The 22,828-nt window shown below is 41.9% G+C and overlaps 1 protein-coding gene across 1 annotated transcript in view; it reads left to right on the plus strand.

Moving 5' to 3' along the window:
* The window catches only part of MYOM2 (myomesin 2), a 108,275-nt gene that overhangs the window by 6,441 nt on the left and 79,006 nt on the right, over positions 1–22,828 (plus strand). The window contains exons 3-6 of the mRNA XM_090033372.1: positions 5,452–5,574; positions 8,877–9,015; positions 10,113–10,270; positions 13,065–13,157. Of these exons, the coding sequence (XP_089889498.1) occupies positions 5,452–5,574; positions 8,877–9,015; positions 10,113–10,270; positions 13,065–13,157 (513 nt within the window). The remainder of the gene's footprint in view (positions 1–5,451; positions 5,575–8,876; positions 9,016–10,112; positions 10,271–13,064; positions 13,158–22,828) is intronic.

Below are 22,828 nucleotides of genomic sequence, written 5' to 3' on the forward strand. Positions count from 1 at the left end.
TTTAGTGTTACAGGTTGGTCACAAACCATCAGCACCTGTTCATTATATCTAGTCTGAAAATTCTGGCCTTAAAGCAGAGCTATGAGTTTGAAAATGTCACTCTGATTTTAAAAAAAGTAGTTGCTATAGATTATATCTAGGTATGGGGACAGTTTTTAGTTCTATCTGAACTCTATACCTTGAGGATGTTCACTGCTCTGAAGCGGGTTATTTGAAGTTGTGGTCACTGGGAGTTTTTGCTTTTACTTTACATCTTCATTTCTCCTTTATTTGAAATTCTCTTCTCTTATTGTATTGCAAGGAGTATTGAAAATTCTATTGCATGTGTGTGGGAGTTTCTCTCTCTCTCTCTGTTACTGCAGCTATTGAAATAAACTCTGGGTATGGACAGGTGAAACAACTATACTTAATAAAAAAGGAAAATTTTTAGTGCTTGAGCTGATTCATTGCAACTGTTTTGGGTGAAATTGTAGGGTATATTAGGTGGGGAATGTTTTGTGGAAGCCGTGAAATATCCCATTTAGAAAACTGTATGGTTCTGGTCGCTGATGTTAAAAAAATGAATTTAAATTGAAGCAGGTACAAAGAGGCGTGGTTGTGGTGACTAGGGAAATGGAGAACCTATATTCTGAGAGGAGTCAAAACAGTGATGTGTTTAGCTTAGCAAAACCAAGGTTGAGAAAACATATGATTGCTGTTTATAAATATATTTTGTTGGGGTGATAATTGGGGAGAGAAGAGTTGTTTAAATTAAAGAACAATATTGGCACATGGCTAGATCTGGTCAGGAGCAAATTTAGATTAGAATTTATTTATTTATTTATTATATTTATGTATTTTTCCCAACAAAGGGTGGTTTGCAGGAAAAGACAGCAAAATGACATATACAAGCAAATGGACTTGGTGTACACCTGATGGAATGGAGGGTCCATCACCAAGAAGGGTTATTTTTCCATTGCTTGAGACTGTAGGGGGGCTGTTAGGAAGGCTAAGAAAGACACAGAACTGGGACTAGTGACCCGGATCAAAGACAACAAGAAGTCCTTTTTTAAATACATAGGGAATAAAAAGAAGGCACCAGGTAACATGAGGCCCCTGCAGGACACTTGACAATCTGGTGGTTGCACCAGATGACAAAGCTGACCTCTTTAACGAATTCTTTGCTTCCATATTTCTGAGCAGGGACTGAGACATCCCCCCCACCAGAATCCCGGAGGAACTCAGGAGAGGCACAGCCGGGCCCAGAGTCAGAGAGGACCTGGTCAGGGAACTTCTGGTAGGACTGGACCTCTTCAAATTGGCAGGTCCAGATGATTTCCACCCAAGTGTGCTGAGGGAATTGGCAGAGGACATTGTTGGAACCCTGGCACAGCTCTACGAGCACATTGGAAAAGGGCCAATGTGGTCCCCATTTTCAAAAAAGAGAGGAAGAAGGAAGCTATAGGCCTATTAGTCTTATCTTGGTCCTGGGAAAGTTCTTTGAGAAAATTATCCAGGAGCACATCTGTGAGGGACCCGCAAGGGAGATTATGCTTAGGGGCAACCAACAAGGGTTCATTAGAGGCAGGCCCTGTCAGACCAACCTGGTGGCTTTCTAGGACCAGGTCACAAAATCCTTGGACACAGGTGTTGCAGTAGACATAGTCTTTCTGGACTTTAGGAAGGCCTTCAACACTGTCTCTCACCGCATTCTTATAAAAAAATTAGGCAACTGTGGTGTCAATGCCTACATAGTCAGATGGGTTGCAAATTGGCTGGAGGACCTCACCCAGAGAGTGGTGGTGGATGGGTTGTTTTTGACCTGGAGGGATGTGGGCAGTGGTGTCCCCCAGGGGTCGGTCCTCGGGCCCGTACTGTTCAACATCTTCATGAGCGACTTGGACAAGGGGGTGAAAAGCAAGTTGTTCAAGTTCACAGATGACACTAAGATGTGGGGGGAAGTGGGTACATTAGAAGGGAGGGACAGGCTACAACTAGACCTGGACAGGTTACAAGAGTGGGCGGATGAGAATAGGATGGGTTTCAATACTGACAAGTGAAAGGTACTGCACCTGGGGAGGAAGAACCAGTAGCATACCTACAGGCCAGGGAACTCTCTTCTCATCAGTACAGAGGCAGCAAAGGACCTTGGAGTCATTATTGATTACAAGATGAACATAAGGTGCCAACATGAGGATGTAGTCAGTAAGGCTAACTGCATCTTGTTATGCATCCACAGATGCATCACGAACAGGTCCAAGGAGGTGATCCTCCCCCTCTATGTGACATTAGTCAGGCTGCAGTTGGAGTACAGCATCCAGTTCTGGGTGCCGCACTTCAGGAGGGATGTGGACAGCATTAAGGGGATCCAAACAAGGGCCACTTGCATGATCGGGGGCAGCAGGGCAGGCCCTATGAAGAGAGGCTATGGGACCTGAACCTGTTCAGCCTCCACAAGAGAAGGCTGAGAGGGGATCTGGTGATCATCTATAAATTTACCAAAGGTGACCAGTGGGCAGTGGGAGAGTTCCTGTTTCCCTGAGCACTACCAAAAGAAACTAGGAATAATGGCCATAAGTTGACTGAGAGTAGGTTCAGGCTGGACATCAGGAAGCACTACTTCACAGTCAGGGCGGCTAGGATATGGAACCATCTTCCATGGGAAGTGGTGCTTGCTCCTACCTTGGAGTCTTCAAAAGGAGGCTAGATACTCACCTAGCCAGGGTTGTTTGATCCCAGCATTCTTTCCTGCTCATGGCAGGGGGTCGGACTTGATGATCTGCTCAGGTCCCTTTGGACCCTACCAACCATGAAACTATGAAACTAAGAACATGAAACAAAATCTCCTTAACAAGTATGCCAGCCTAACTTGGCTTGCTGAAGATCTGCTCAGATTGGAAGGTCTTAAAGCATTTTTAGGAGATGTTCAGGCCGTAGGCTCTTGCAGACCTGTAGGGATGTGAGTTCCAAAACTGAGGCGCAACTACTGAGAACAACCATGTGTTTTTGCTAAGTGGAATTAGTGCACTGATGGTCAGGGATCCTGGTTTCTCTGATAAAAAATATCCCCAATTTTTGGGTTAAAAAATGTAACCCAAAATCCATATTTTTCCATGATTAAAATGAAATGCCACTAATACATAAATACCTACATATTGGTGTTTCATTTTGATCATGGAAAAATGTGGATTTTGGGTTACTTTTTTAACCCCAAAACTGGGGACTATTTAACAGAGAAAGCCAGGATCCCCGCTGATGATACTAGTAAGTGGTTGCTAATGGCTGATTTTAGAGATCATGATGGGCCCTTAGATACACAGGGCCTGTTCTTTTAAGAAATTAGAACATAGTTTCTCAGGATCAGAGGCTTGAAGTTTTGGAATGGTCTTTGAACAAAGTAATGGAAGTAAATTACTGAAATTACTTTAGTATGGAACTTGACAGTTTTACAGAAGAGGCTAGGGATGGAGCAATAACCAAAGCATGTGATATATAAATTCAAGAATTTGCTGTTTCCATTATGGGATTGAAAGGAAACTTTATCTTCATATGGGCAATATCTGCTAGGCTGCTGGTCACCTACATGGGTAGGGAAGAATACTTTTTTTGGCTTCTGTGGTTTATTATTATTATTATTATTATTATTTCCCTATCTGAAGTATTGGATTTTGGCCCCACTTAGAAGTGGAAGTTTGGCTGGGGTACACTAGTGCTCTTACTAGTATCTGGAAGCTGCCCGGGTATGTAGTTGGAGGGTCTCAGGCATCTACTCAGAGTCAAACCTTTCATCTTATTTTGGGTCAGGAAGAAAGTTTTTCCCCAGATCAGCTTACTGAGGATTCCTCCCCCTCCCTCTTTTCTTCTATAGCAGAGAACACAGGTCTCTCCAGGGCAATCTGAGCACATATTTATGTCAGGAATTTCCTTGCATTGCCAGTGCTTCTCTCCCCTGTTTTTTTACATTTGGCATGTTGTAGGGCTTTTTCTCCTGAGGGTGCTTTTTCTTTCTCATAGTGTGTGAGCAATGTGTGGACCCACTGGACAAGTGATTGAATTTCTGAGGACCCCCCTTCTAGGTTTAGGTATCATAAAGCTGAAATACAAAACAGTTACAAAGTATTAACTTCATTTGCAACAGTTCCCCACGCCCTTTTACTATGATATAACTTTTCATCTGTTTATACAATAAGATACTTTAGTTGTTTGTTCCCTCCTTGTATAAATGGGAATGGGGTAATGGAGGAGTGCTCATATTCCAGAGCCAAGGATTTTGCATTAAGTTTATTTCTCTTTGGCTATCAGAACTTTATTTGATGGCCTTCAGGATATGCCACCCGACCTACCTTTTGGTCCACCCCTTTTTGTGGGGAAGACAACAGTTTACTGAAGAGGTCAAGTGAAAGATTATAAGGGTGACATTTGGAGGTGGGAAGATACTTTTGGAGATCTTTATCATAGAATCGTAGAAAAGTAGGGTTGGAAGGGACCTCAAGAGGTCATCTAGTCCAAGCCTCTGAAAGAAGGACCACCTCCAATTAGATCATTCCAGCCAGGGCTTTGTCAAGCTGGATGGAGTTTCCACCACGTCTCCAGGTAACTTGTTCCAGTGCTTCACCACCTTCCTAGTGAGAAGGATTTCCCTAATATCCAACCTAAACCTCCCGTGCTGCAACTTGAGATGATTGCTTCTTGTTCTGTCATCTGCCACCACTGAGAACAGTCTAGCTCCATGCTCTTTTGAACCACTCCTCAGGTAGTTAAAGGCTGCTATCAAATCCTATCTCAGTCTTCTCTCTTGCAGACTAAATAAGCCCAGTTCCCTCAGCCTTTCCTTATAAGCCATGTGCCCCATCCCCTTCACCATTTTTGTTACTCTTCACTGGACTCTCTCCAATTTGTCCATGTCCTTTCTATAGTGGGAGACCCAAGACACAGTACTCCAGTTGTGTCCTCACCAGTGCAGAATAGAGAAGAATAGTTACTTTCCTCAGTCTGCCAGCAACACTCTTACTAATGCAGTCCAGTATGCTGTTAGCCTTCTTGGCAACAAGGGCACACTGCTGACTCATATCCATATTTTTTTCCACTATGGCCCCCCAGGTCCTTTTCTGCAGAAAAAGGACCTGGGGGGTTACAGTGTGGTCTCTCATGTATTCTGTATCGGTGGCCCTAAATGTTTGCTGGTTGTTTCTTAATTATTACATTGTGCTATATACATAGAGATATGGCATATATAGGTACAATTGATAAATACATTGAAAATTAAAAAAAGGAAAACAGTCTCCACTGAGATGATAGTACCATTAGACTCTTAAGGAGACAGTATGTGAGATTTCAAGTTAAACCTAAATATTTCTCACAGAGCATTTCTTAGTTGTGTCATTCACCTCATTGAAAGTAATTTCTTTGGTTTTTATAATTCCATTTTTTATTGGTAGAACCAGTTGATAGCAATTTCTTTTGTATTTAAAGGGCGGCTTCTAGACAAGCATCTTATTTTCAGTCATCTGCTGGTACAGGAAAAACTACATGTGTACTCTGTGCCAGGAGGGCACGTACTGCAGATGAAGAAGAGAGACAAGAAACCAGAAAGAGGTAACATTTTTACTAATCCCTTCAGATACTTTTAATGACTCCAGTCCTGTGCAATAAACCCTTTTGTCAGTATAATCTTCAGGGAGAAATCCTAACTACAGTGAATTTGATGGTAACATTTCCATTGACTTCAGTGGAATAAAGTATTTACTTCAAGAGTTTATTGTTGTATGCATCGCTAAATGTGCTAATGTAATTAGAAAGCAGAAGGGCATTTTTGTAAGGGCTGTTGGTACAAATTAGCTGATCTTGGAAGAAAACTACTGAGGAAACTGTAAAGATGGAAAGAGCCAGTAGCAGAGCTATCCAAAAGCCATCCGTGATACTATGTTCAACATTAATCTGCCATGACTGGAATACCAATGTGTTGAGTATCTTTTAAATCTCATATTCCATATATCTTCATGTCTAAGTTTTTCTCTAGGTTGATTGTGTAGAAAAAAGGACAAACATATAACCAGAATAAATTGGAGTATACTTGAATTTAATAGTTTTTTAGATCAAGTACATTATATTTCGACTGAATACTAAAATTATGTCTTTGGGCCAACTTAACTGTACTAAATTCTCTCCATAACATTCCATCTATCAAGGGGGCTTACTGTCTCATCTCAGTTACAGCACTGAAATGAACTCCTTTAATAAATATGCTGACAACTATATTCCTGTTTTGTTAATTTGAGTATCTGCAATGTACCCTGACATACTGTACCGTATCTATACCAGAGACATAGATGTTATATGCCATAAAATTTCCAGAGATAAGAACATATTCTTCTTTTCTTTTGTAGCTAAACTCACAGGAACTTCTTTATAATGCCACAATCCTTTTTATTTATATAGATACAGAACATGTAAAAATGGTAAAATAGCTTTAAAATATCACATAAATTAGGGCCTGATCTAATGTCAACTGAAAAAACACCACTGTTCAATGGCTTCAGTTGACATTGGACTGACTACCTAATGGTCCACCTGTTATATGGTTTGAAACACAAAATGGGACATATTCTGTTAGAAGGTTTGTGTAGATTATCTAAAGGAGTTTTCCTTAAATCGTTCCAGTGGAAACAGACAGGGCGTGTCTACACAGGAATTTAAGTGGGCTTACATTTAATGCATATTGAACTAAGGTGGTTTAAGCAGGTTTTGGCAAGTATCTACACGTGTTAGGACTTTGGATTAATTTTAGTCCCAGGTTGCTTCAGCCCTTCCATGTGCCACTCTGGCCACCAGGGGGAGCTCCAGCCTCTAGACACATAGCTGTCACCACTTGGCAGCTATGCTGAAGCCAGAGCTAGCTGCCAGCATTTGGCAGCCATCTTGAAAGCACCCACCACCCTCTTATCCCTGGCCAGCCCCTTCCCAGCCTAGGAGTTTTGTGCCTAGCATGGGGCAGCATTCAGCAGCTCCCTCCTTTGCTCACCCTGCCTCCCTGTGCCAGGGCTACTTCTGCCCCTGTCAGTGATGCCCATCACCCTGCTCTTCCAGACCAGCCCCTGCCAGTAATGACCAGTGCCCACTGGCCCTAGTGCTGGCCCTGCTGGCCCCAGCAAGCACCCCCCACCCAGGCCACAGGAGAGTCACACACCCGCCAGTAGGGGCCAGGCCACCAGCTGCTGGAGGCCCTGCCTGACCCCCTCCTCCTGCACTCCCTTCTCCAGCCTACCTGTGCCACTTCTTATACACTCCTTATCCCCTGCCCACCCCCAGCACCACTCTCAGGACACACACATGGTTGAAACAAAAAAAAACATTATGCTTACAACACCCACCCCATCCCTCCCCCTCACAACAAACAGTGCCTCTCCACCACCCTTCCCGCCCACTAATAATAAAAAACCTGCTTACAAGTGGCATTATATAGCAGCCCAGCCCTGAGGAAGGAGAGGCACCCAAGCAGGAGACCTGTTGCTGGGCTCTGGCCAGCACCCTAGTGGCTGGGCAGACCCAGGATGAAGTTCCCTGTGCTAATGCAGAGTAGCATTTCCACACATTTGTTAATCTGCATTAACTAATCCCATTTAAATTTGATACTTGGTTTGGGCAGGTATCAAATTTAGGCTCACATAGCCTAAAATCACCATTTTAAAACTGTATTAAGGGTGCTTACATGTAGCCATGCACCCCTAATGAGGCTTAAATTGGGTTAATCCACATTAAATAACTATGTGCACTCACACCCAGAGAGAACCATTGCCTACACATGGTTCCCTATGTCTGCTCACTGTCATCCACAAAAGCATAATTTTTTCAGGTTTATTTAGCTCTGCTGGTGTTTACTTTCAGCTTTCTATCTGAAAGCAGCATTATCACATGTAGGGGTTTGGTAAACTTTATCTGTGATGGGTGCTGTCCCAGTTCCACAGCTGGATCATTTCAGGTTTTGAAGGACTCAACTCCATTTGTTCCACTTGATATTTGAATAGGGACAGGGATTCAAGATTTTACCCCTAATTGTTAGAATAACATATGGATTTTTCTTAACATCTACAAAGTATAGAATATAGATAATGAAGAAAAACAATTAAGCAGGCAAGGAAAGAAAAGGAAAACCTATAATACACAAAGCCAAAGGTGAAAAAAAAGCAAGGAAAGAGACTAATTACGCATTAGAAATTTTGGGCATTGACAGGCATGGGAAAAAAATGCTTTATTCAAAGCAGCATCATGTTACTTTTATCAGGCTCTGCAGCATCTGTATAGATTGGGTACTTCAGCAGGGCTTTTTGGCACTTTTCTCTAACAGCTGATTCAATCAGCTATTAGAGAAAAGTGCCAAAAAAGCCCCACTAAAGTGCCCAATCTATAAAGATGCTGGGAAAGCCAGGTCCAAATAACACAGTGCCTCTTTTTGGCATGCCCTGGGCTCAGCACAGGAGTGTGCCAAGTTTAAAGTAAAGTGCCATTTCCCCCCATGTCTGCAAGCAGCCTTAATGTTTGATTTCTGTCTGGTATGTTCTCATAATTCAGTTCTATTTGCAGAATCTTTGGGCCACTTTCTCAGCTGAAGTATATCAAGATACTTCCACTGAATTTATAGGAAAGTCAATTTATACCAGTTAATATTAGCATAACATCGTCCTCTAAATTCGCAGTGAAGAGAAAGGAACCAGAATACTCATTTATTTGCAGGTCATAAGATGTTTGTTGTGATAACTGTAAGCAAGGTAATAGTTTACATAACCAGGAACTCTATAATGTAGCTAATGGGGCTTCAGCTGCTCTTATCTGTCTACTAGTGACGACATTAATGCTTTGATGCTAGGTTAAAATTATGACATTTCTTTCCTATCACATAGAGCTCTTGAGCAGAAGTCTCATACAAGTGAGGAGAAACGAACCCGGTTTGCCACTGAGTTATCTTATTTGCAAGATGAGATTCATTCTGCCAGGCACCTTGCTAGAGAACAGCTGGATAGAGTTACTATACAAAGAATGGTATTGTAACACAACATTTTTATTTCCTTTCAAAACAAAGCTGTAAATTAATCTGTGCTTTGGAACCATACTTCTAACGCAACAGTAGCTAGTGTTTCCTAGGGCCTTGTTGCTTGTTACACTTCGATATACTCAAATGTTGATCGATGATAGTACTAGCTTTAGTTTGGAGCAGTCACACCTTAAGGCTAAAAACCTTCTCTGACTGTTCCCCACCTGCACAGCTGTGACTTGCTGCTAGAGGCGTAGCAAGCAGAGGCCTACCTAAGAGCTACAACAGTGACTTTCCATTACAGGCTTCTATTCCTTTTCTAGGTGGGGGCATGTGAGAAATAAGTGGTGCAGGAGAGGGGGACGGGGCAGGAACATTGACTGGGAGGCAGAGAGTTAATAGGATGGAGGTAGGTAGTAAAATGGGAGTTGGAAAGGCACTGGTTTGGAGGAAGGGTGGTGAGATGAGGGAAGTAAGTCACTGAAGGATAAAAGAAAAGAAAAAAATAAAAGAAACAGGAAGTAAGTTAAAGAACAAATTGGAACGTGGGACTGGGGTGCAAGGGGTACTGGTTATGCTTTCTGGGGTGGGTGGAAGGTGGGAGCAATGAGAGAAGGCACTTTTGGGGGAGCTACTACAGCACCTGAGGGCTATGGCCCCTTACCACCCCTTCTCGTCGGTATGCCAATGTATGCACGGCATTAAAAAGTTATTGCATGACATGATTTTTTATTGTGCATGGCCACGGACACACACAGCTTAGAGGGAATGTTGGAAGGGTACTGCATCCTGGGATGCTGAAGGGCTGCAACTTGGGTGGCTTATCTCTGGGGAGTGGACATACATTGTTGGAACACAAGCTTGGTAACACAGATGAGAGATAAACTTGCCCTGGAGTAGCACAACTTTAAGCCACGTAAAGAGTGCCTAAAACCAGTTTCATGTGTTAATGTGTGGACAATTCAAGTGTTATGAACTCCAGAAGCTGTTTAAAATTAATGTGTAACAAGGCCCTTAGTTTTTGTTCACAGAGTCTGACTCCAGATGACTCTCAAGTTTTATTGGGCTCCTTCTCATCACTTTTTACTTCTGACCTGTGTAACAGCTGGAAGAAAAGATGGCCCTGGAAAGGTATGCTGTTGAAGAAAGTATAAGTCGAGCTCCTGAAATTTTGGTGCGCCTGCGGTCTCATACAGTTTGGGAAAAGATGTCTGTGAGTCTTTGTTTCACTGTACAAGGATTTCCTACTCCTGTTGTACAATGGTAAGTATCTGGACCTTTCTAGTCCTCTAAAAGTGGTGGTAAGCTAGTTATGACATAACTTTTATGTGTCACATACACTTCAAAACTCTCATAATCCTCATAGACATGCTAGATAGTAACTGTTGCTGCTGCAGTGAGAGGAACAGAAGTACAAAATTTGTGTAACAGACACACGTAGCATAATAAGTACATTAATATTTCAAAATGCAAACTACAAAAGGACTCAGTAATACACTTTGATTTAACTGATAAATAAGTGATAACATAGATTGAGTTTTGTTAATGGTAAGTGTTTTGATGTTTTATTCCAGACAGCAGTACATAGTAGCTAAATAGTGGAGAGTGAGTGAGATTAACCAAACCTGATGTTCTGGGAGTAAATTCCTCTATCAATTGAATGACTTACAACCACACTGAAAATAAAAGGATTCCAGTGGTATAACTGATAGATAATTTAATCTGTGAAGTATCATCAAAGCATTGTAGCCTGACGCATATTCTTACACGTCTTTGAATGAGACAGAAATCCTGGTAAAAGGCAAATCTTTATGAAAATCTCAGGATCCTTTTATTCAACACTACAATTTGAAATGTGCATTTGGGTGCATTAGGCAAATGCTTCTTGTCATCAAAAGATGATATCTGAAGTCTCTCTTCTGCCCTAGAAGGCTGTGAGATTATCCTTGATTACACAACCATTGGCACACCTCAAATGCTTGTATTTAAAGTAGGAAATGTAGCAGATTAAAAAAATCTCTACCTTACTTGTAAAATATTATCCCTTAACTTTATTTGAAGTGGAAATGTGGGACCAGAGCTTTGCTTCCAGCTTCATTTTGCAGTCTAACAGAAAGAGAGAATGATGTTATTTGAGAAAGAAGCTGAGAACTTCTATAGCAATGACAAAACGGGAGCAGACATTAGGATTGGTATACAAGACCTATTCCAGACCTTCATGCTTCTTCCTGTCTCTCCCTTCCCAGTATAAGGGTATTTCATTGTGGTCCGGATGCAAACGTTTAAACAAGATTTCAGGTTGAAAAACCCTTCATCAGGCTGACAAAACACACACATTTAAACACCCCCCAAAATACCCTAAACACCCCAAAAAGCTGTGATATACAGCCAAGCCCTCAGATACCACTGAATTTGCACTGAGGAGAATACCTGGGATTGCCATCTCACCAATCTTAAAAAAGCCTTCACCCAACAAGGACACTCCTCCAGTGAGATCGATCGCAAGTTTGAAAGAGCCACCCGGATACCATGGGAAGAATTGCTGCAGTACAGAAGAAAACCCCCAACAAATCGCACACTGCTGGTTACAACATATCACCCCGCCTTTGAACCCATATGGAAAATCCTCAAACAATTGCATCCCATACTAGAAAGAGACCCTAGTGTTAAAGAGATCTTCCCAGAACCACCCATCCCAGCCTTCAAACAAGCACCACACCTCACTAACTTCATCACCAGAAGCAAACTTCCTCAGGCCTAGAACACACTGAATGGATCCAGACCATGCCAGGACAAGAAATGCAAAACCTGCCAACACATCTCCACCACCCCCACAATTACTACACCCCACAACAGAGCCATCAGCATTCCTGCATCTTACAGCTGTACCTCCAGAAATGTAATATATCTCATCCCATGCACCAAATGCCCTGATGGAAAATACGTAGGAGAGACCAGACAACAACTGCCACACTGGAAAGCCATCAAAGACAAGAATACCCAACTACCTGTGGGGGCACATTTCTCACAAGAAAATCACTCTCTCTCCAGTCTCTGAGTCCTGATCCTCAAAGGAAACTTTCAAAGCACTTCCCAGAGATGAGCCTATGAACTTCACTTCATCAACTTCCTGGATACTAAAAATCATGGACTAAATATAGACACTGGATTTATGACACATTATAACCTGCCTGACATCTGACTCCCCAGGTATCTCTCCACCATTCACCCCCTTCTCTCCCCCTACCCCACCTGTCTCTCACCCACTGACTCCTCAATCTACATCTTCAGTGACTGCTGGTCTTGTATGCATGCCAGCCCAGCCTCTGGCTTCTTTACTTGTCATTCCACCCAGGAAAAGCACACACCAACTGCTGACACTTCCTTAGCCTGAGGAAGGGTTTTTAAACCTAAAACCTTGCCTTATTTTCCACCCCCCAGTTATTTAAGTTGGTCTAACAAAAGATATCAGATCCACCCAATGACCCCTGTCTGCCTAGGTCCTTAGACGAACACAGCTACAATCTACACCCCTGTAACTTCATATGTTATTTTTAAATGTAGCATAAATCCTCAGATAGCAGCGAGATTTCTGTGGTGTGGTCTGAATTGTAAAGCTCATTTCTGAGAAAACCATGTATTGTATCCTAGGAGCAGCTCTGGAAAATAACTGTGTCTTGGACAGCCCCAGCTCCTATGTTGGTCTTTTATTTCCTTTAAGATGAAGCAATTTATTGGAGACTTGATGAGGATGAAGCTTATTGTATTGCCTTTTGTTCATGTTCATTTCTACCAGCTGGTATGCTGGGAGATTCAGTACACTCCATCTTGTTTCTGTGTAATTTTCACTCATCTGCTCAGGGGAGGAGTCTTGGGCAAGTAGTAGGATTTCCCCTTTCTTTCCTGAATGACCAAGTACAGACAAATTTGTATGTATGCCTTTATATCTATCCATGTATACTATACAAAGACAGAACACTGTTATCAATAAATTACAGTACACTAATTTGTATGACAGTTTTTAGTAACTGCAACTTATTTTTCTTCTGAACTTTAGGTATAAAAATGAGGCATTGATTACTCCTGCAAGTGAACCTGGAAAGTACAGAATTGAAAGCAAATATGGAGTGCATGTCCTGGAGATAAACAGGTAGATTACTTTGAACAAGAGAATATTAGGACTTTTAACTGAAACCATTTACTTCAGATACATTTGAAATGTACATAATGTACTGCAAGGCAGTCATTAAACACAGCACACAACTTCTGCTCAGCTGCTACCTTTGCAGGGAACATTGGCTGCTCAAAGCTATTTCTATCACATAATTCCTATTGCTAACAAGATGAAGAAAGGCTGGAGACAAGTAAGCAGAAACAAAATATATTGGCTTTTGGAAGCTTCTGTTTGAAGTTTGAATCCACATGCCAGTGAGTGGAACTGCTTCCTCATCGTTAATGGTCCATTCCGTCATGGCTGAACTTTTGGTTCAGGTCTCAAAGGTTAGAAAAGCTTAGCAGGTCATCACTAGGACATTCAGATCTCACTGTCTGGCTCTGGTATACACTGGCTATGTTCAAATTAGCTTTAGATCTTTATTCCTGTTCTTATAACTAGGGTTGGGAGATTCTGGTAGTTTCTTTTAAAAAGTTATAAATTCCAAAAGATACATTTTATCCAATTTTTACCATTTATGTTTTGCATGGAAATGTTATGGTCATGACATAGGAAGTTTTTGGGAGAAAAAAACAACTTTTCTCCAAATTAAGTTAACCCTTAGATGGGATAGGTGGTTTCAGTATTATGTTTTACCAGTAGTATACGGGTGAGTGAGTGGGGCCCGTGCCCTGGGCTCTGCTAGGGGGTGCTGGAATGAAGCTAAGGGGGCGCCTCCTCCTCTCATTCCCCACCCCCTCCTCCTTCCTAGCTTCCCATTACATTCTTCACCCTCCCCTCCCCAGCTCCAGCTCCAGCTCCAGCTCCAGCAGCAGAGAGGACAGAGCAGTATCACCAGTAGCTGGAAGTTTGCTTCAGCTGGGAGAAATGTCAGCCTCTCTTTTTGTCACTTTCCTTTTGTGTGTCCTTGCAACAGGATATTTAGCAGAACTGGAAGATTTGTTAGACTCTGACAGGCTGCTCCATGAATACCTCTGCTATGGTCTTTAAACTTGCAAACTCCGTGCTGACAACTGTGTGCTTTAGTGCCCATGCCATGCGAGCCCATTTTTTGTCACTGAAAACCAGTGATTTTTGGCTACTAAGAGCACATGACAACAGGAAATAAAAGAGGTGGGGAGGTGATGTCTCCCACAGCAGCAGCAAACCACTGGCTGCTGCTCCTGAGCTGCTGGAGCTGCTTTGTCCTTTCCATTGCCAGAGCCAGAGTTGGCACTAGAGCAGGGAAGGTGCAAGGTGTATGGGTGAAGAGGTGCAGCTCTGCCTAGGATACAGTACTGGTTACAGTTATGCCTTTGTGTTGTACATAGAAAGTACGATTTGGTTACAAAATAAAGAGTGAAGAACTGCAATTCAACAGTGTCAAGGCAGGAAAAAAGTGTATAGTAGGGGCAGATGAAAACATACAAGGAGCTGGAGTGCTTGTAGCTAACATTTTGTTGGCCAAATATTCAGCTTCCAAGTTTGTCTCCAGCTGTCAGCAGCAGCAGCGCTTAGACAAGCCAGGCAACATTCAGGAAACAATAGTGCATCATTATTCTGCTTCAAGCAGACACTCCTGAGTCTAGCTCTCTTGAGAATTACTGAAGCCCAGCTTCATTTTCCCCTACTCAACATTTGTATGTGTAGAAAGAGCTGGGAAAAAATGCTATTTCTTTCTTTTGGCTTTAGTGAGGAGGGAGAGACTTATTTTTATCTGGGAGCCTTCACTAATCTCTATTGGGTTCTTCTTCACCTTTATGTGGAGAACCTTATGGTCTTCTACCCTCTCTTTAGCGTTCAGCTTGTTGGCATCCTTTCTAGGGAGCAGATCATGGCTGGCCCATTCCATTTGTTCTTGCTCTTTGGGGATCAGGGAAGGAAGCCGAGAGAAGGAAGTAGATTTTGCATTCTACAAACCTGTCTTGCAGTGAGAATGGAAAAAATTATTTACCTAATGGGGGTGGTTGCAAATGAGTGATGTTTAGGTGAGTGAATGCCAGTGGGTGGCCTCTGGGGAAGGTATCTTGGTGCCTTATTTGGTGCCAGGGGATGGTTGTTTGCATGGATGTGGATACCAGTGAGTAATGTGTAGGTTAGTGTGAAGGCTTTTGAATGCTTTTTGCGCTGCCAGTGCATAGCTGCCTGCAGGGATGTGTATAGGTGTAAATGCCAGAGGGGTGTTTCCTGGGTGACTGTGGGTATCTAGCTGGGAGTGTGCTTGGTGCACCTGACTCATCTAAATGGCTTTGTCCCTACCCCTAGGCAAATGCCCACGATCACTTTCTTCACCACTGGCCACTGGCACCAGCATCACTTAGTTTTGCTCATGTTCTTCTAAACAGCAATCTAATGGGAACCAGACTTGTGCTCACTTAGCTTTTCCCTGTTCTCTGCTAAGGTTTTTTTTACCAAATTGGAGATGCCCAAATGCTATCTTAACTTTTAAGCTTTTATTTATTGAAAAGTTATTTGTCATCTCTGGCATTATATAACTACTTCAGGTCCCTGACTATTTCTAACTTAAATGCATAGAGATTGTGGAATTAACATTGCTAAAATCAGCTGCATTTTTATTACCGCTTACTTCAGTGCAAAATTGGTTCATGGACTGTGCTCTGCTTCCCCATAATGAGAGAAATACAGCGTTCAGGAAATACTGATATCCCTTTTGAATACTAGTACTGGTTATAGCTTATATTTGGAAATAGGAAAGTTATGGCTCAGTTGTTCAAATGAAGAAATATGTAAAAGATCTAGCCATCTGAAATGTTATATTTTTCCTGGGTGTAGAACAGTTAGGATTACCCACCTACCCACTTCTATGCTCTTCTCAGCTGTTCATACCAAAGTGCTGAACTGCATGTCATCTGATCTCTGGCCACTTTAAATGGCCTTGGAATTTCTTGGCTGTCTTCACAGCACTCCTCTGACGTTTATGGAGTGAACTTTTCCTTCTGATGCAAGGGTGATATTTATTCCTATGAATATTCCTTGGCTCCACTGGAAAAATTCTTGAGGTGCCAAAACCAGACCATCACCTCACATTTTAAAGTTGTAACTGGACATGCCTTCATCTGCCTATTTCTCCATCTTAGATTCATAATAAAGCTGTACTGTAATTTGGGTAACTTTCAGATCCCCAGCTTATATTTTGATGATATCCTATGCTCAATTTACTACATTTTTTCCTTCACATAACATGACTGTTTTCATATAGTGTTGCTTGATCACTGCTGAGGCTGGTATTACGCTAACCTTTCACAGTTAGCAACATGAACTCAAGTTCTCTCTTGAGCTGTAAAGTAAATGGCTCTGAAGGTCACATTATAATTTATGCCCCTCCTAAAAACATATTCCATAGTTCTCAGGAACATAGGATTTGCCATTTTATAGATCCATATAGTCCCAGGTCCAATCTCTGATAGTGGCCAATACCAAATATTTCAAAGGACAGCTCTGACATATTCTACCCCTTGTGGAAATTTCTTCTGAAACCCATCCATGAGTGGCTGACCCATCCCTAGGAGAATGAGGGGACTGTATCCCCTGTGGTTTTTTTATCCCATCTAATGTAACTGTAGATGTTCTAAATATTCGTATGATCTTTTTTCATTATATCTCCTTATAATCCCTGGCTTTGGATTCCCAGACAAATTTAATATTCCCTTTTCAGAGTTTAAAATTTTGTTCTTCAATTTCATTGGATGCCTCTTTGTTCTTACAACATAGTTCTGCTATATTTTTTTAAGATCAGGTGGCTGGTCAGACTACAGTATTCTAGAAGAAAGTGCACTGTTAAATCAGTGATTCTCAACCAGGATGTTGCAGCCCACTGGGATACCATGAGACCCCTTTAAGGATTCTGCTGGGTGCCATACTATATTGGCACTGTTAGGTGTGGAAACATCTACACATGATTCACAAGACAAAATAAGAGATTTTCAAACAGGAATCCATAGTGCCAAAATATTCAGACATGTGTTCTTTCTGAGTTTTTTCAGCAGGAGACCTGTTCTATTTTTTTTCATGAGTGAAAACTAAGATCTGTTATTTTCTGAAGGGTGCCTTGAGTTCAATGAGGCATGCCTTTAATTTAAAGAGGTTGAGAAATGCTGATTTAGATAATGCCAGTAATGCCAGTATAATATTTTCCACATTGATCCAGTTGACCCAGCAGTAAATGGGTCACCCTAGCCAAATCACTCTTGCATGCAGTTGGTTTTAGCAGCTGGCATGTCTTAACTATGCTAGACTGATGTTCTTTCTGTTAGGCTTAGGCAGAATTTTGTTGAACTGTTTACAGTGATGCCTAAGCCTTTCCACATCTATTAATTTACATTCAGTAATAGGTATGAATAATTCAAAGGATTCCTTCAAATATACTTCACCTTGCATTTGGCAACTCTGAAGCTGTAGTGATGCTCCTGGCTCTGGGGACAAAACAGCCAGTGGTATCTGTGGGTGGAAACAGATGTCATCTGATGTCTCATTTGTGTTGCCATAAAAAAGTTATGACATTGATACCCTTTGTTGTGACACATGAAAGGAAAATCAGTGGTGTAACAGAAGGCAGTAATAGACTCTACCCCTTTATTGCGGTGGCTATTAGCTCTGTGGCAGAAGAGTACAAGCAACCTGAGCTGCCTGAACCCTTCCAGCACTCTGGGCAGATGGTCTTGAGGTATGAAGGGCTCTTAAGCCTCTAGAGCGCTTCCCTCCTTTCCCTTCTTACAAAGAGGCAACCCAGGAAATCTCTGGGTGCTTCTCCATAAGCAGGGATGTTGAGGTACCCTGTTGAAAATATCATCTGTATTCAGGCACATTTGTGTCTTGGGTCTGGCTGGTTAGATAAAAGCCCTGCTTTCTCCACTCAGTCAGACCCATCCCTGGGGATTGCTGGGGATGGGCCTGGCTAGTGGGGAAAATGGGGAGACCATATCATCCCTTGTCCTGCACCATCCAGTGTTTCACAAAATGAAGCAGATAAGATATACTGCAGCACATCACAGCACAGCTGATCCACTTAATTCAGCAATGTGATTTCTAACCCCTCCATCAATAGGTGGGCAGGAAGGGAAGGGGTTGGAGACTCGAATAAGCAAGGAAGAAATGTTGGTTTTGCGGGGCTCCTTCTAGAATGCTGCATTCTATGCTGCATCATATGCAGGGCTTTATTTAGCTTTCTGTTAGGTCTCTGAAGTTTTTTTCACATGGCCGGTTGCAGCCCTTGTTGCAGTAGCAGAGGGTTTGTGAGTGCATCAGCAGATTTCTGCCATGGTGTGTCAATGAGAGCATAGTGCTGTGTAATGCCAGCTACAGTAGGTCTAATTCCAGGCATTAAACCAGGGCTCCCAGTTCCTAACGTCTTATAAATGTTAGTAAAAATTAAAAAGAAATCCAATTTTAGATATATAAAAGTCACCCCAGATATGATTCTACTGAGGCTATATTAGGGATAGAGCTCTTTAAATTATATGATGATTGGCTACAGCTCACAGAGATTGGGCTTGTTTTATCGAGTGCCTGAATAAAAATATAGTCACTGTGAATATATGATCTATTTAATGTAAATAGCAACACAGATATGAAACTGGCTCAGACCTAAGGTGGTTTCCTCACCTGTCAGATATAAACTGCAACAGCTAGCAGGCATGGAACTAGAAAAGGATTATCCAGGACCATAGTGTTGCCACCACTGAAGTAGAATCCCTGAAAGAGGACAAAAGATCTTGAAACTTCAATTCAGTTCAGTTTGGAAGAATAACTGACAAAACTAATCATTTAGGAGGAGGCAATTAGCAGCACAGGTTACAAAGGAGGCAGGAGGCTTTGCAGTTATCTTTCTTCTTCCAGCATACTACATGGTCACATCTACAGGAGACGCTGACTGAGCAGTCATTACTGCGCAGTCATTTAGTACTTTGTATAAACAAGTACTTAATGACTATGCAGTAACTGGAGTTACTTACTGCGCAGTAGTGCTGCCAAATGGCTTTTAGGTGATGTTGACTATGCAGTAGCTCATTACTACTGCGCAGTAGCGTTGTATCACGTTTCCCTGCCACACAACGCTACTGCACAGTAGTAACGAGCTACTGTGCAATCAGCATCTTATGTCCACACAGTCCATGTGTTTACAAGGATGGAATCATGGGTAGAGCTCCTTCTTGCGCTTTCTCATATCTACTCCCCTCAGTGCACCCCTGAACTGTCACCTATGCTGGGGAGCTTTTACACTGGTTCTGCCTTTGCCTGCTCCATGCTTGAACTTAAAGCTTCTTTAAAAACAGAATAAAGGCAGTAGGGAGAAAACTGTTATTATTTCCTGCTCTTCTTTTCTCAGTATTGAAAAGTAGTAAAATATTGACCATTTCACTTAGACTGTTGCCTCTTAGGACCACCATTTTCAGCCCTTTATGTCAGAGCAATGAGGAAGAGCTGCTGCACTGGAGAAAATCAGGGTGTTTGAATTCATCCCCAAAGGGGTCATTTTTATCTGTATATGTAATTGCTATGCTCTGCTTTTTCTTTCTCATGTTGACTGAAGAACATACCAGTTCAGGCAAAAAATGTTATTTTACTCTTAACCACTGTGCTGCAACCTAGTCTACTAAGATGGATGAGTGCATGCATTTTAAACATATGTATCTGCCAATATAATGGTCCCCTTGCAAACATTAGCACTCAAGAATGTAATATGGATTCAGGGCAATTTTAGTTTTACAGGCATTATTAGTACCTTGGGACAAATACACTCCTGCACTCCCATTTTATTCTTTTTAAATGTAAGCCATATACATTTCATCTGACCTTTGTAAAGTCTAAGAAACCTGCTCTTGATAAGAACATTAAATTAATTGATGAAGATCCCACTTTGAAGCCCCTGTGCACCCTAGTTATCCATTTCACCAGAGTGGTAACATTCACTAAGCCTGATAATTTGCTTATCATTATTGATAGGGTTCTACTTAACTTGTGGTGAGACAAAGCAATTTTTGTGCAAAACTTGCCCCCAATTATTGAATCTCTGGGTCAAATCCAAGATAAGACATCAGGAGCTTTAAGCCGACCTTACTTGCACCTTCTATTTGCCATGGAAAACAAGATAGCCAATGTGACATGCAACTTTCACCTTGGGAGCATCTACACATGCTATTAGCACACAGCAATAGACTTTGGTGAATATTGTGCCAGAATTTATTGCCTCAGGCAAGACGTTTGAATATGTACTTGGGAGCTTGTTGAGCCAGGCTGGAGCAGTCCTGGAGTGGGTCCAGAGGGTCAGCCTGCCAACCTGGGGCTTCTCCAACCTGGCTCACGTGCTGTGGAAGGGCTGGCTGGGGCATGACAGCTGGCAGGCAGCTCCTGCATTGAAGCACCATCATGCCACAAACAGCCATATCAGCATCTACACATGTGGTGCTGTTGAGGAAAAAACTCAGCAGCAGGATAGTACTTGTATTTACTTATGTACTTGAGTTTATTAGTGTCCTTCCTAATAGGGCCCCACATATAGACACTGAGCTATCTAATTAGTCTGCTCTTCAGTAAACATCCCATGTAGAGACACCACATGTGATCCATTTTTACATTACCTTTCACTTTGAATGTGGTTTACTGACTCTAAACTGGTGTTACTCCTAAGCCAAAGAACTACGTTAGAGGGGCATATCAGGAAATAGTGAATTGTCAAGATTTCAAAGTAATGGCCTCCAGCAAAGGGGCAGAATGCTAGAGCTTCTCTGTAAATAGCATAAAGTACACAGAAGCTAAATTGTGCTTGGTGCACATGCTTATGTTAATGAAAATACATGTAAATAACTTTTACATGAAACTAAAGAAGTCTGCAAATAAAAGGAAGGAGAAATAGCTACTCCTCCTCCACTAAGGTAAATACCTTCTCAGGTCAGTTTAGCCAATATCAAATGTAGCACTACTAGTGGTAAAACAATTGCCTGTCTCTTAATCAACTTCCAGTTTCAGTGACTTTTTAGGTTCCATTTTTTCAAACCTTTTGCTCTGGTATTGTTGTGTGAAAGACCTCCGAATCAGGACAAACTGAGTAAAGTCAATAGTCTGCTGACTTCAGCTTGATTGCACATGCCCAAGAGAGTGAAGAGCTTGAGAATGTATGGCTATATTGCCATTTGAAAAGTTAAATTAAACAAGCGCCACTGGACTTTCTCATTTAAGAGAAAGGATCCTACATTTCATGTACTGGCAAATGTCTGTTTCATGAATAAAAGGCTGGAATGGACAAGAAAGGCAAGGTGGCATATATATATATATATTTAGAAAAGATTTTTCTGTAGCTTATTTACTATGTGCATGCCACCTTGTAGTAATTGATAAATCATGTTGTTAAACCTGAATTCTGTGTAATTTTGATAAATAAATTCTCCTAATTACTAATAAGCACATTAACTGGAATAAGTTAGCGAACATGTAAATAAAGATGCCTAATTGGTTATATTTAGAGTGGTAGTTCGTTAAATGGTAGCATCACTTTATATATTATGGTTGCACGTGATATATATAGATATAGATATTTATTTTCTTTAGCACCTTTAGACACAAGAGTAAATTACAATCAACTTACATTTGACAGAAGCAGAGAAACCTAAAGTTAGAGCTTCTTTATATGAATAAATTAGTTGAAAAAACTGCTGGAATAGCCCTCTTGCATTATCTCAGTATGTTGGTACTGGTAATCTGTCCTAAAAGTGCCCTTGTTAGCCCACTTTGGAAAAGCATTAAACTAAACTGCAAAACAGCAGTCCTTAGATATAGGCAAGTAAATATATTAAAAGGAAGCAGGGATTTAGTGCATACCAGGTCCATCTAGCTATTTAGCCCAGGTCACATGGGACACTTAGCATGTATTTTATTTGGACTGTAGTAAGCATACCCATGCCACATTAAAAGTTAGAACATATTCTGAACAGCCTCATGGTAATGCTTTCCTACTATGTTTACCTTACCTGGACAGAGCAAAGTCAGCAATGGCCCTCTGCCCCTAACACTGACTCCATAACCAGTAGCTGCAGTTTGCATGTCTGCCTATGTGGATGTACTACCCCCATGCATGGTGCCCATACTCTCTCTGCCATATCCCCAGCCCTGCCAGGCCTGGAAGCACCTACTCCTAGCATGCCAGGGCAAGCTGGGTCTTTGCTATTGGTGATGGGCAGAGGCATGAGGAACTAAGTCTGGGAGAGGGTGCTGCTCCTGTTGCTGGACCTGCACCTGCCAATGGATCTGCAGGATGAATCAGGTTTCTGCTGTTGGGAGTCCTAAGCTCGTTCTGGTGTAGAACTGGGGAAGGGACCAACAATTAGCTGATTGTCAGTTCTAGGCCCCCCACAGTGGAGCTAGACTGTTTTCAGTGGTGGCAGATGACAGAACAAGGAGCGATCATCTCACGTTGCAGCAAGGGAAGTTTAGGCTGGATATAAGGAAAACTGTCTCACTAGGAGGGTGGTGTAGCATTGGAATGGGATACCTAGAGTGGTGGTGAAATCTCCATCCTTGGAGATTTTTAAGGTCTGTTTCGACAAAGCCCTGGCTAGAATGATCTAGTTGGGGATGGTCCTACTTTGAGAAGGGGTTGGACTAGATGACCTCCTGAGATCCCTTCCAACCCTAATTTTCTATGATTCTATGAT

This window comes from Crocodylus siamensis, chromosome 1 (assembly GCF_052110815.1).
Source record: "Crocodylus siamensis isolate JL-2025a chromosome 1, ASM5211081v1, whole genome shotgun sequence".
In the NCBI taxonomy this organism is placed as follows: Eukaryota; Metazoa; Chordata; order Crocodylia; family Crocodylidae; genus Crocodylus; species Crocodylus siamensis.